The 13,409-nt window shown below is 42.2% G+C and overlaps 1 protein-coding gene across 4 annotated transcripts in view; it reads left to right on the top strand.

Annotated features, from left to right (window-relative positions):
• gmeb2 (glucocorticoid modulatory element binding protein 2) overlaps positions 1–13,409 on the top strand; it is a 263,131-nt gene that overhangs the window by 3,379 nt on the left and 246,343 nt on the right. For 3 of the 4 annotated variants that reach the window (XR_013792279.1, XR_013792280.1, XM_079528218.1), the window contains exons 2-7: positions 2,367–2,613; positions 3,634–3,722; positions 3,851–3,987; positions 4,124–4,227; positions 4,644–4,801; positions 13,089–13,157. Coding sequence is in view for 2 of the 4 variants with exons in the window: in XM_079528218.1 (XP_079384344.1) it covers positions 2,441–2,613; positions 3,634–3,722; positions 3,851–3,987; positions 4,124–4,227; positions 4,644–4,801; positions 13,089–13,157 (730 nt within the window). In the remaining 2 variants the exon portion in view is untranslated. The remainder of the gene's footprint in view (positions 1–2,366; positions 2,614–3,633; positions 3,723–3,850; positions 3,988–4,123; positions 4,228–4,643; positions 4,802–13,088; positions 13,158–13,409) is intronic. The other variant, XM_079528219.1, reaches the window with a different exon arrangement.

The following is a 13,409-nucleotide window of genomic DNA, read 5'->3' as shown; positions in this document are numbered from 1 at the left end:
GGGGGCCGGGCCGGTTCCGGCGTGCCGCCCCGCGTCCGAAACGGTTGAGAAATGACAGAGTTACCGTGTGCCGGTAACTGTACCCTCTACTGTACTGTACTGTACTGTACTGTACTGGCACACCCGAAATCATTATATATACAGTTAATATGTGCGTGTGTGTTTGTGTGTGTGTTAGGTTGGGCACAGGTGGTGAAAAACAACCATGCTGTTTTCGTGCTCATACCCAGCCAGGCAGGCAGGCAGGCACCCACCCAGCCAGCCACCCACACACACACATAACTCCGTAAGGGAGTGGTTGCACCACTCAAAAAATAAATATTCAAGCCATATATTTTGTTCTTGATACTATAATCGTTATGTGTCATATTTAGCTTTGCAGTCGCTACTGTGAAACTATCAGCAGATTGTAAGGGAAGAGAGATGGTTCACTACTTTAGTTTAGTTACACTTAACACTGGAAAAACTATGGTTAAGTGGGAAATCATTATGATAAATTGCAAAAAACTAGTGATTAGTTGCCGATTCGATTAATCGATTACTACATTAGTTGACAACTAATTGAATAATCGATTCGATTACGATTAATCGATGAATCGTTGCAGCCCTACTCATCTCTAGTGTCCAGTCTTTCCCAAAAAATGGTGCCCATATTTCCCTAGTTGCCACCCTTCCTGTATTCTGTTTCTGTGCAATAATGCCTACGCAAAAAAAAACAGCAAAAACTTGTATTTAACTGGCTAGACGTTTTAAGGGCTGTTCACACCAGACCAGGTACCATAATAACTATATAATAACTATATAACTACATAGTTAAAAAAATAGTTATAACTGGAATGGGTGGCAGAGTCCACACCACAACCATAATAAAGACAATGGTGAATGATATAGTTATCGTCATAGTGCTTGCTTCGTGTTAATCCAATGATATAATGTAAGAATGACTACTCTCTCCACTGTACACTCCACATTGTTGTAGATTAGAACAACCCAAATCTTTTCAAATGGGGTCTGTGCACTCTGCGGCCTAATACGGAAACATTTGGCGGTCCTTGACGTGAAAATGTTTGAGCACCACTAGCTAAACTAGTCCTCCACCTCCAACAGAGAGCCTGGTTTTGTGCAACTTCTTCTGGGTAATACTATCTTTTGTGTTGTCCCAGCCAGGTGACATGAATGATGCTTTCAATTGTGTCATTGTGATTCAAACATGTTTGAGGAGGTAATTTTAACGCCTACTCTGGGCTTTTTTAAACACCCCAGACAGTTTTTAACTTGATAGATTATTTTGAATATATATTTGATATTATTTTTTATCAGACACGCCCTACAGTATCCATTATAACTTAAAACGCTCTTTTAACCATGTTTGATTCATTGCTAACACCCGTTGTTTTGGTGACTGATATTGGCCTTCCAATATGTGAGGGGGCCGTGTTTTTTCAACTACTTTTTTCATTTTTTTTATATTTTGGGGGGAAATTACAAAAATAAAAAAGGAAGAAAGGAATTGCACAAATTAGAAGGATAATATCAGTCACTCACTATTACCAAGGACGGGTGTTTTAGATGAATCTAACGGGGTTAAAATGGAGTTTGAAGTTGCAATGGGTTTGTATAGGGAGGTCTGATTAAAATCATTATCAAATATCTAAATGCTGAATCAAGCAACTTAAAAACTGTCTGGTCAGGTGTGCACACAAAAGCCAGAGTAGACGTTAAAATGACCCCAAACGTGTTGGAAAGTGAAATATCCCTTGAAGAGGTACTGTACACCCTGGGCTTTATTAAGATGACCATGGCTCATTGTTGTTTATCAGGCTAATTGCTGACTCATTCAGATTAAATGAGCATGTTCTAAATACTAAAATGCAAGCATAATGTGCTTTACTTACATACAGTAACAGGAAAATGAAATGAGTGGATAATATAAGAGTAGTCTGGTAAAGGAAGGAAACATATGCTCGGCCGAACCTGAGCATTGCTATTTTGACCGAGACCGATTCTACAAAATGTCTTCTAAATCATGACAATTTTGTCAGTGGTTCTCAAACTATTTCATGTCAAGGACCCCCAGAATGATATGTAATTGGCCACATATGCCATCTGAAAATATGTAGTTCCAGGGACCCCCCAGAAGCAAAGATTTGAGTTAAAAAACGTTTGCTGCATGTGAAAGGATATATATTCAAAGATTTGCGCCACATTTTCAGGATTTTTCAAAGATATCAGACCTACAAGCTCTTAGCGCGGCACTCGGTGCTGCGCTATGAGCTTGTAGATCTTCTATTTTTCAATAGCTAAAGTATAACACAATGCTTAAAACACCAAATGGGGCTCCCGCCCAAAATGGGTTAAACATGCAGGTTCGAAGACCATCACTAGTCTCTCCGTTCGTTGCCACCCCAGCTTGCCACGCTGCGGTCAACCGTTGCCGCCCATGACATCAGTCGAAGTCAGCATGCAAGATGTGGAGGAGGTGGTGATTGTGACCATACCAGAAGACACTGCTGGGGCAGAGGAGGTCCAGACAGTGGAGGAGGAGGAGGAGGAGGAGGAGGAGGGACACGACAAGACGATATTGGTGACTACAGAGCTCACCCAGCAGCCAGGGTAAAGTACACACACACAGGCAGTGTTGATTTCGTCGACTAAAACTAAGACGAAAAATGTCCGTTGAGGCGTCGACAACCCTTTTTTTTATTGACGACAACTAAACGTAAACTAAATAAAAACTAAGCTATGATGACTAAAACTAAGACTAAATATACTGTCAATTTCGTCAACAAATAAAAACTAGACAAAAATGTTAGGAAGGGACTAGTGGACAAGAGATCCAGTAGAAGTCATTTTACACTTGGTTGCATGCTGAAAATAGACGATCTACAAGCTCACAACGCGCTGCGAAGCGTTGTGAGCTTGTAGATTGGCTATTTTCAGCAAGTGTAAAAACAGTCATTACGACGGCATCAAGGCCCGCCAAAATACGTTTTAGTCGACTAAAATCGTATGATATTTAGTCGACTAAAACTAGACTAACACTAATACATTCCGGGTGACTAAAACTAAGTGAAAACTATTCAAGAGACTATGACTAAAACTAAAATAGAAATTTGCTGCCAAAAACAACACAGGTATACAGTAGGTGGAGAAGTGGGCAGATACACACAGACACACCATCTTTGGCAGCAACGGTGTGGCAGCAACGGTGTGGAGACTTCCTTCTTCTCTTTAGTTATATACCGTATCGTATAGCCTCATATCACAATGTCTATAATATCTTCATAATGCCCAACCCTACACAATACACACAGTACACGGTGATGAACAAATTGTTCATTCAATCTTAACACGTGATCGTGTACCAACATTATATCCATATCGTGAAATTAGACTGGATACCATCTGTGAATTTGAATATTGTACTATTGTGATATGGCATAAGTGTTCTATAAAAATATAAATATCGGATCGGGAAAAAAATCAGTATCGGCAGATAGTTACTCAAAATCAAATGATCGGAATCGGATCGAGAGCAAAAAAATCGTGATCGGGACATCCCTAATCTTAACGCCAACTATGATTGCTTTATGGCCATTTGCTAACAATGCTTGGGAATTATTGGTGTTTTAGGGAAGGAGATGTCCTCACTGTGACACAGATAGAATCGTCGGCTGACACCAGCAGCACAGATGCCCTGGAGAAGAATGAAGCAGTCATAGGTAATGTGTGAAATACCAGCGAGCCACACACTATACCACTGCACCGAATATTGAACACATGTCTGATATTGATATCTTTAGTTGCATGATCAAACGAGAAAGGCTAACTGCCGTCTGTCTGTGTGCAGTGAAGCTAACGGAGGAGGTGGAGTTGGGGGTGGACGTGGAAGCTGACGTCTACTATCCCATCACCTGCGGAGAGGCCAAGGCCACGCTGGTGTGGAAGAAATTCGTCTGCCCCGGCATCAATATCAAGTGTATCCAAGTATGTGTCTTCATCACACGCACTCGCGGTCTTTATCAAACAATTCAACCTGTGTGCAAATACGCCCTCATATACACATGGAAGGACAAGAGGCGATATATCTGACGCCTTTGATTGTATATTATTTTTCTCACAGTGTAATGATCAGCTCATTAGTCCCAAGGAGTTTGTCGGTCTTGCTGGGAAATCTACACTGAAGGATTGGAAGAGAGCCATCCGTCTCAATGGCACTATGCTCAGGTCTGGCCACGTCAAGTACAGCAAACTTTAAATAGCATCACTTTATGTCAACAGTATTGAGCACATTTTTAAATAGAACACACTGCTTGCCTGGATTATCTGACGTTTGTCTGCCTAGCCAATAAATGTAACTATGTGCAGTTCACAAATGAGCCACAGGATGGCACTGTTACATCACATATCAACTGCAGTTACAATTTAGTTTTTTTTGCAGACATTGTCATTGGAGTTGACAAATCTATACATCCAAATTAAGACTTGCATCAACACTTCAACTCATTAGCAATATGTTTGTATTGTCCAGCATAACCGTTATAAATGAAGCCATGAACATTTGACTGGTTCAGCACTATAGACGGTCAGTCAGACATTGCCATTAGTAGCTCGTGACCGGCTAAACGCTTGCTTCCTCACAGGAGAATCATGGACTCTGGTGAGCTAGACTTCTATCAGCACTCCAAGGTGTGTTCCAACACGTGTCGCAGCACTAAGATAGACCTGGTGGCGAGCCGGGCGTCCATCAGCAGCCAGCAGTCCACTGAGATCATCCCCGTTACGCCCTCCACAGCAGACTGTAAGCACCCAGAGCCATTACCTGATAATACTCTACCTGTTACACCCTCCACAGCAGACTGTAAGCACCCAGAGCCATTACCTGATAATACTCTACCTGTTACACCCTCCACAGTAGACTGTAAGCACCCAGAGAGCCATTACCGCCTCACTGATAATACCAGGGGTCATTTTCTGTGCCATCAAGATAGAGATGAAAGGTTCAGTGCCATCAGCACTCAGCGTCAGAGTTAGGTCATGAGGCCTAGTCACATCCATCCATATTTTAGTGTTTCAGTTATAATTGTGGCACAGAGGTTGTTATTCATGGTTTATTTTTGATAAAAAGCACAACACTATATTTTACAGGTACTTAATTGTGTAATGGGGTTAAATATGTAGCCTGACATGGCTGACAAATATCACTGCCAATTATTATTATTGTTTTATTTGTATTTTTTTGCAATGGCAGATTCGTGTGATTCCGGGCGATTCTACAAAAAGGCTTCTAAATCCTCAGTTTTCTGAAAAACCAGTCAGTGGTGCTCAACCTTTTTCATGTCAAGGACCCCCAGAATTATCTGTATTTGGCTGCGGACCCCCATCTGAAAATATGTTGTTCCAGGGACTCCCCCAGAAGTTTTGCGCCACATTTTCCTGATTTTTCCGAAAATAGCAGATCTACAAGCTCATTGTTCGGTTATTTGGCGATGTTGTGCCCGGCTCCGACCAGCCCATGCAGTAGGCAGAGTTAAAGGACTAACACGCACAGTTGAACTAAATGCTCCCAATGATAGCTTATATTTGAATGAACTCAAACGTGCATTTTGTAGGGTTTTTATTAATTCATAATAATTAAACACTTACATTCATACATTCACACGTTCTGTTCACACTTCCCCCCAACTCAAGACGAATACAGTAACCCCGGAATCTGGATTACAGGTCCTATTGGTCTGTAGTTCTATCCTGACTCTGTCGGTAGGAATTCTAGCTATCATTTGAACACTCTAAGACTCCCAGATCATGGTAAGCTTAGCTTGTCATTGTTGTTTCTCAGACTTAGTTAAGTATCACATTAATGGTACATTAAGTGATTATTATGTGGTTTTAATTCTACCTTATCGTTAATCAGATGATAATTGATCAATGATCGGGATGACAAGAACACAGAGAGAACACTGGTTACAATCTAAACATCATATTACATCGATTATGAATAATGCACAAACATCTATTTATAGCACATAATATATAGCAAATACATTACCGCTGGTCTCTGCCTAGACATGTTCACGTTCGATGGTAATTGGTGAATCTAACTCACTTTGTGCCATACAGAATAGTCACAGTGGGCCCTGACTGAAGTCCCACCTTCATGCTACACTTTCAGCCAATCATATGCCACTGACCCATGCATCCCTTCTGCCCTCTCTGTGAGAGGACAGTGTGGAGATCTGACTTTAGGTTAGATTAAACTGTCAGACTATTACAGGTATTTATCATTTAGCCTTTTTACCAACCCAATATATAATAGGTTATTTAGAACACATTTACACAATTGAAAGGGATTAAAGATAGGTTACTTCAATTATTGTATGTTCTATGCTGAGTTGACTCTCCCTGTGAAGAGGAGTCAATAATGGCCTGTCTCACAACAGGAGAAGGGCCGTAAAACCCCCAATGGAATGTGGAATGGAATGTGGGGACCTGAGCTCTCTCACCCTAGAGCAGCTTCTTAATCTCCAATCAATCTGACCCAATATATAATTTCTCATTATGAGTACAAATCTCGCACACCCATAATAAACCAAACACCCCTCACGTTTCAGTTATGAAAATTGATATGGTTATTCATTTTCCATAAACTGAAAGATTATTTTTGATATTAATTTTTTTCGGAAATATTATTTTTTGATATTTGGGCGTATGCCATTTTTAGTAATTTCGGAACCTGTTAAATAATACTGGATCCACATACTGAAGTTATAACATTATACAACTTTGAAAAACACATTAAAATAAACACAACCCATTAACTGCATAAATCAATAAACAATGAAAATAATAAAAGGTTTACATGCGTCGATATCGTGGACATTTTTTTGTAATTATCCCAACGCACCCTTAAGTATTAAATTCAGTTACAGCTAATCAAACTTATGTATACTTGTAGTAATAATGTGATACAGTGCATCTCCACTTTGTAGGAGAGTTGCTGTTTCTGTCATGTCAGTTAGGGGTTACCTAACTGACATGAACTTTTGGTCACCTCTGTCCGTTTAATTTTTATGGCTGTTTGCCCGGACAAAGCTTCAGACTTATCTAAACAACCCCCTTGTTTAAGGAAGAAGACCGTTTATTTTCCACACAAGACTGGTTCCTTATCTTAAGAAACATTCTTCCCGTGCTCCCCCACCTCTGCAAACGACTCTTTTGGTTGCAGAATGGGGCCCAGTTGGTAAACACATGTTCAAACAATGCAGTTTATTACCCCTGGTTGTTTTCCTAACCAAACATGATTACAAACTTGTCTTAGTATTTTGTCACCTTGCTAGGAACTTCAAATTGTGATTTTAACAAAATAACCGATTTTGCATCTCAACAACTTGGTATCATTTGACTTTTTGGATTTTTTACTTTGACTTTTACCAAAAGCAACCCAATTGAAAATTGCAAACCCTTGCAACATTTTAACCACATTATGTGTCTTTCACACATGCAGTCTTTGTGCCTGTGTGTGTGATAGTTTGTGCGCGCGCGCCCACGCGTTCACGCACAAAACCCACTTGCACTTTGAGAGACAGTGTTCCCCCCTCCCAATCGAAGGAAACTTAATCATTTTATCAGCATTCTTTTTACCTTTGTCCATAAGGACTTAATTGGCACAAATTAAATCCACTTATCTGCTACTCGTTGTCTAGTACAGATATAATGAACCCACATACATCATCACATTTAATATGCACAGATAGACACACATCTCGTGTGTGAGTGTGTGTGCGTGCGCGTGCGTGTGTGTGTGTGTGTGTGTGCTGTGTGACCTCTTGTTGTCACTCCCCAATTGTTCCCTGCTGTAGGAAAAACAAATGGGTAGAGAAGCATTTCACATGCTACTCTTTCTGACCCAGTTCTGATCTCGCTGGCATGAAAGCGCTCACCCACTCCCATCTTTTTCCTTTTCTAGGATCTAAAAGGACAGGAGCCATTTTGGCCTTCTTCTCAGCCGCTTTACAAACTCGACACAACAAATGTGTCGACACTGCGGTTTTCTGTACCAGACTGGACTTTGCCATTCCTGGTTTGCCACCCTTCACGGGGGCAATCTTCGGGTGACCCCTCACGAAAGTCACCCCAGGGTGCTTCTCTGGCTCGCCTGGACCCCTCACGAAAGTCACCCCAGGGTGCTTGGCGTGTGTGTCATGCACCTCCCCCACCGCCTCTTGAACGCGTGGACTGGCACCAGTAATGCCACAAATCACGCTCGGCGTTTCTGTGGTGAGAAGGTTTGATGACTCGTCGGCCTTGCCCACGCCGTTTGTGGGCATGGCTCTGCTGATGAACGGTGAGGCGTAGGCAGCCTCCAGCTCCGGAAGGCCGCTCGCCTGTTCCGCTCCCGTTGACAGCTCTGCCTCTGCTGTCGGTTCTGCTTGTCCAACGTCGATGTTCGGCCATTCCTCCTCTGTCGAAGGCTGCGGAAACGTCGTGTGGTTCTCGTCGGTTCCCTCAGCTCTGCCCGCAGCCGCTCTTGGCCTGCTACGGTGCTGACTGAGGGCTTGTCCTGCGTCGTTCGCAGGTGCGACGTCTGCCGCTCGTTGGTTTCCCACTTCGATGTTCGGCCATTCCTCCACTGTCGAAGGCTGCGGAACATCGGGTCCCTCAGCTCTCTGACTGAGGGTTGGTGTAGAGGGCCCTGGGCCCCCTGCATGGTTACTGCAGGAAGCACCAGGCTGTGCCTCCGTTGTGACAGGCTCTATCTGCTCCCAGCCCGGATGACTGGTAGCCCTGTCTCTTCGCCCCTCTGGGGCTGTCCCGGTCCCCGCTGGCACCGTCTCCGCTCCGCCCGTCTCTGCGCTGGCGAAAGGGCCCGTGATGTCACATCTCGTGACGTCTGGTGCTGCGTCTGCGGGCTGGATGCCCCTCTCCTCTGGGGCTCCTATGTTCCTGCTCTCTGCAGGACACTCACAGAGGCCTATCTGGTGGCACCCTGTGGTGTCTATGATGACACCTCTGGCTACCCTGTCATTCTCCTGACAGATAGCAGCCCTGATTACACGGTATCTTTCACTGTTGTACTGTTTAACATATAAATTCAGTAATTCATTTTCTATGTGTGCGAGTCTATCTTCGTTTTGTCCCTGAAGGATCATCTCGTAATCTACCGACGCGTCTATCACAGCGTCCATCGCCCTGTCCAGCTCAGCAAAACTTTCAGTTATCTCGCTGGATGAACCCCTGTCCATACAAAGATCCACCCTATAGGTTGTGCTATCAAACATAGCTTGAGCCTGTGAGCTCTGTATCTTTAAAGAAGCCATTTTTCCACCCCCTCTGTCCCTCCCCTTAACAACAGTACAGGAACTAATTGGACTGGGTTAGTGGTTTAGTTGACTTCACAAATCATTCATTCACTCAAGTAAATGGTTAGTTTTTTGCCCAGCTTTAATTAGCGGACTCTGACCTGGTACTCAGAGAAGCCCATACTTCCTTGTTACTACCTTCACCAAATAAACCTTTTTATACTATAACCTTTTTATATTATATAGATTATATATAATATAAGTATATAGATTTATATTGGCCGTGGGCGGTCAAACTCTATAGCCTTCCGTTAAACCTGGATTACAGGTTTTGCTAGATGCGTCACGCAACAGTTATTATAGACACGCCCTTCCTTTATGCGCACTTCAAAGCGCGCTTTCAGCGTTAAACATTATTGACTGGTAAGATTATTACATCGCCTTTAATGCTGAGTTTAGAACCCTATTTTGTTCTAAACATTTATCACCGCTATTAATTACTACTTTGGTAGATTATACCGCATGACAGTAATTACCAGTCCCCCTGTCACTCCAGTGACACATTGGGACATTTGCATGACAGAAAGAGGAATTTCCCCCCCCCCTCTCACATGCACTAAACTGCTGTTCTTGGTGCGGTCTCAGCACCCAGAAGGAAACACTTTTATTGTGGTTACTATAGAAAGCACCTCTCTTGGTTTAAACGACCGGCGTCTTATCCGGTCTCAATTAAACTTTATGTTTGGTTACAAATAGTCTTAAATAATCAGTTTCCCAAACTGACCGTCGATTAGAACTTTGCCCTATCGAACAATGACTCCCAAACCCCCGCAGTCACTTTTTGTGGCTCACGGTTTTAACTGCTGTTTCCGCATGGACCCATACCCACATGGAAACAGTTTAACGGTGCCGCTCAGTTAGTAGCACAAATCAAAACGGCATGCCGTCACGGCAGCATTTATAGTTTGATTTAATCCTATGGCTACTAACAACTGCGGCCTCGCATTCACGTGCGCTGCTATCAACGCACGGCTTGAAGTTCAGTTGAATAACGTCACACCAGAAAAACCACAATCAAACGGGGTGCCGTCTTTCGGCCCCAATTCTGTCTGATTTAATCCTGTGGTTATCAGTGTGGCACGATTCAACTCTGTGTGCTGGTCCCAACACACAGTAATTTATCTTTGTTATATTGTGGTCACTTTAGTGACTATACACCGATCTACGCTGTTTAATTTAACAGCACGGCAACTGAATAAAGTCAAACCGTCTCAGTTGAACTATATTCTGAATTACAACAACTTTAAATTGCAGATCCCTTTAGGGACTGCTATTTAAAGCCCTTTACAACGCGGTAGCAATTTAAACTGTAATATGTCAAACGGTTTCGGTTCAGACTATATTATATCTTAAATATGCCCGGGCGCGTGTACAGCTGCACGCTGATCCCAGCGGCACTTTCTCTCTGTTCAAACCAGGCACTTTAGTGGCTCTATGGTTTAAACAGTTCGCACGGCGGCGAATTAACTTTCGCTCGGCGGCGAATTACTATGCACTGATCCCAATGCACAGTACGACTGCCTTTAAATTGCGGTCACTTTAGTGACCACTAATTTAAAGTTCTTTAAACGCGGTAGCGATTGAAACCATAATATGTCCAAACGATCTCAGTTTAGGCCATATTATGCTTCCAAACCGCCCGGCCGTGATCTAAGCTGTGCGCTGATGCGCACGGTACAGATCTTGTCGCTGCACGCAGCGATTTACACTAGCAATATGTCTAGATTATAGGTTGTATTACGAGTCAAACCGCCCGGCCACGATTTAAACTGTGCGCTGATGCGCACGGTACAAACTTGTTTTAAGTCACGTCACGTCAGTGACGCTCTATGATTTAAAACTGTAATATGTCTAGATTATAGACTATATTAAAACTGGTAATATGCCTAGATTATAGGCTATATTACACTTCGCTGCTCGCAGCGAATTAAAACTGTAATATGCCTAGATTATAGGCTATATTACGGTTACAGCCGATTTAAAACTGTAATATGCCTAGATTATAGGCTATATTACGCTTTAAACCCCCCGCAACGAATTAAAACTGTTCGGTTATTTGGCGATGTTGTGCCCGGCTCCGACCAGCCCATGCAGTAGGCAGAGTTAAAGGACTAACACGCACAGTTGAACTAAATGCTCCCAATGATAGCTTATATTTGAATGAACTCAAACGTGCATTTTGTAGGGTTTTTATTAATTCATAATAATTAAACACTTACATTCATACATTCACACGTTCTGTTCACACTTCCCCCCAACTCAAGACGAATACAGTAACCCCGGAATCTGGATTACAGGTCCTATTGGTCTGTAGTTCTATCCTGACTCTGTCGGTAGGAATTCTAGCTATCATTTGAACACTCTAAGACTCCCAGATCATGGTAAGCTTAGCTTGTCATTGTTGTTTCTCAGACTTAGTTAAGTATCACATTAATGGTACATTAAGTGATTATTATGTGGTTTTAATTCTACCTTATCGTTAATCAGATGATAATTGATCAATGATCGGGATGACAAGAACACAGAGAGAACACTGGTTACAATCTAAACATCATATTACATCGATTATGAATAATGCACAAACATCTATTTATAGCACATAATATATAGCAAATACATTACCGCTGGTCTCTGCCTAGACATGTTCACGTTCGATGGTAATTGGTGAATCTAACTCACTTTGTGCCATACAGAATAGTCACAGTGGGCCCTGACTGAAGTCCCACCTTCATGCTACACTTTCAGCCAATCATATGCCACTGACCCATGCATCCCTTCTGCCCTCTCTGTGAGAGGACAGTGTGGAGATCTGACTTTAGGTTAGATTAAACTGTCAGACTATTACAGGTATTTATCATTTAGCCTTTTTACCAACCCAATATATAATAGGTTATTTAGAACACATTTACACAATTGAAAGGGATTAAAGATAGGTTACTTCAATTATTGTATGTTCTATGCTGAGTTGACTCTCCCTGTGAAGAGGAGTCAATAATGGCCTGTCTCACAACAGGAGAAGGGCCGTAAAACCCCCAATGGAATGTGGAATGGAATGTGGGGACCTGAGCTCTCTCACCCTAGAGCAGCTTCTTAATCTCCAATCAATCTGACCCAATATATAATTTCTCATTATGAGTACAAATCTCGCACACCCATAATAAACCAAACACTCATAGCACAGAGTGCCGCGTTATGAGCTTGTAGATCTGCTATTTTTCAATAGCTAAAGTATAACACCCCAAAAGGGGTTCCCGTCCAGAATGACCCCCTTTCCACCGGTTCAGTTATTTTTGGTTCTTAGTCCATGAGCCAGAGCTCCAAAATTGGTGGGAAAAACTAGACCTATATTACATTGTTTATAGGATCAATACAAGTAAATTAATACATGATAACCCTTCCACAGTAGTAGCTTTTTCACATTTTCTATTATTTTGCATATTTTCCTACATAATGCCTCATTTGCATATTTAAACATGTAAAATGTTACATACAATAAATCATTGCCTTTGTGTAATTAATCAACTGGTGAAGTTTCATGGTGATAACAATCTAATATAGGTATGGTTTTGCCCGCTCAATTCATAATTAACGTTCCAATTTTGGACCTCTGGCTCATGGAACTGAACCGGTTCCCGTTGGGAACCAACCGGTGGAAAAGGGGCCAATGGGTTGAATATGAATAAAATGCTGTCAGCACAAGGCTTAGTAAGTGAGATGTTTGTATTCCAGTAAACGGATCTTCCGCCACGTTCCCAGAAGCAGCTGAGGAGAGCACAGAATGGGTGACGGCCATCGGAGGTGAGCAAGACCCCTCAATGACTCAACTGCATATTTACACCACCATGGGTCTGCAACCATTTTAGAAATGACGCAAATGCTTTTATTTTCTAGATAGACACAGTGTACTGTGGTGTCAACATACATTTTAATGACCCCACACCAAAACTTCCAACATATTTTGATTGTCCACAAATTATAATCCGGCCTTAATTCCCTTCTTTATTTCTTTCACATTGTATAATAATGATAATGATGAGTTTTAATGAATGT

This window comes from Electrona antarctica (assembly GCF_951216825.1).
Source record: "Electrona antarctica genome assembly, chromosome: 2".
NCBI classification, from domain to species: Eukaryota; Metazoa; Chordata; class Actinopteri; order Myctophiformes; family Myctophidae; genus Electrona; species Electrona antarctica.
The sequence above is the reverse complement of the archived record's forward strand: the minus strand, read 5'-3'. Positions and strand labels throughout refer to the sequence as shown.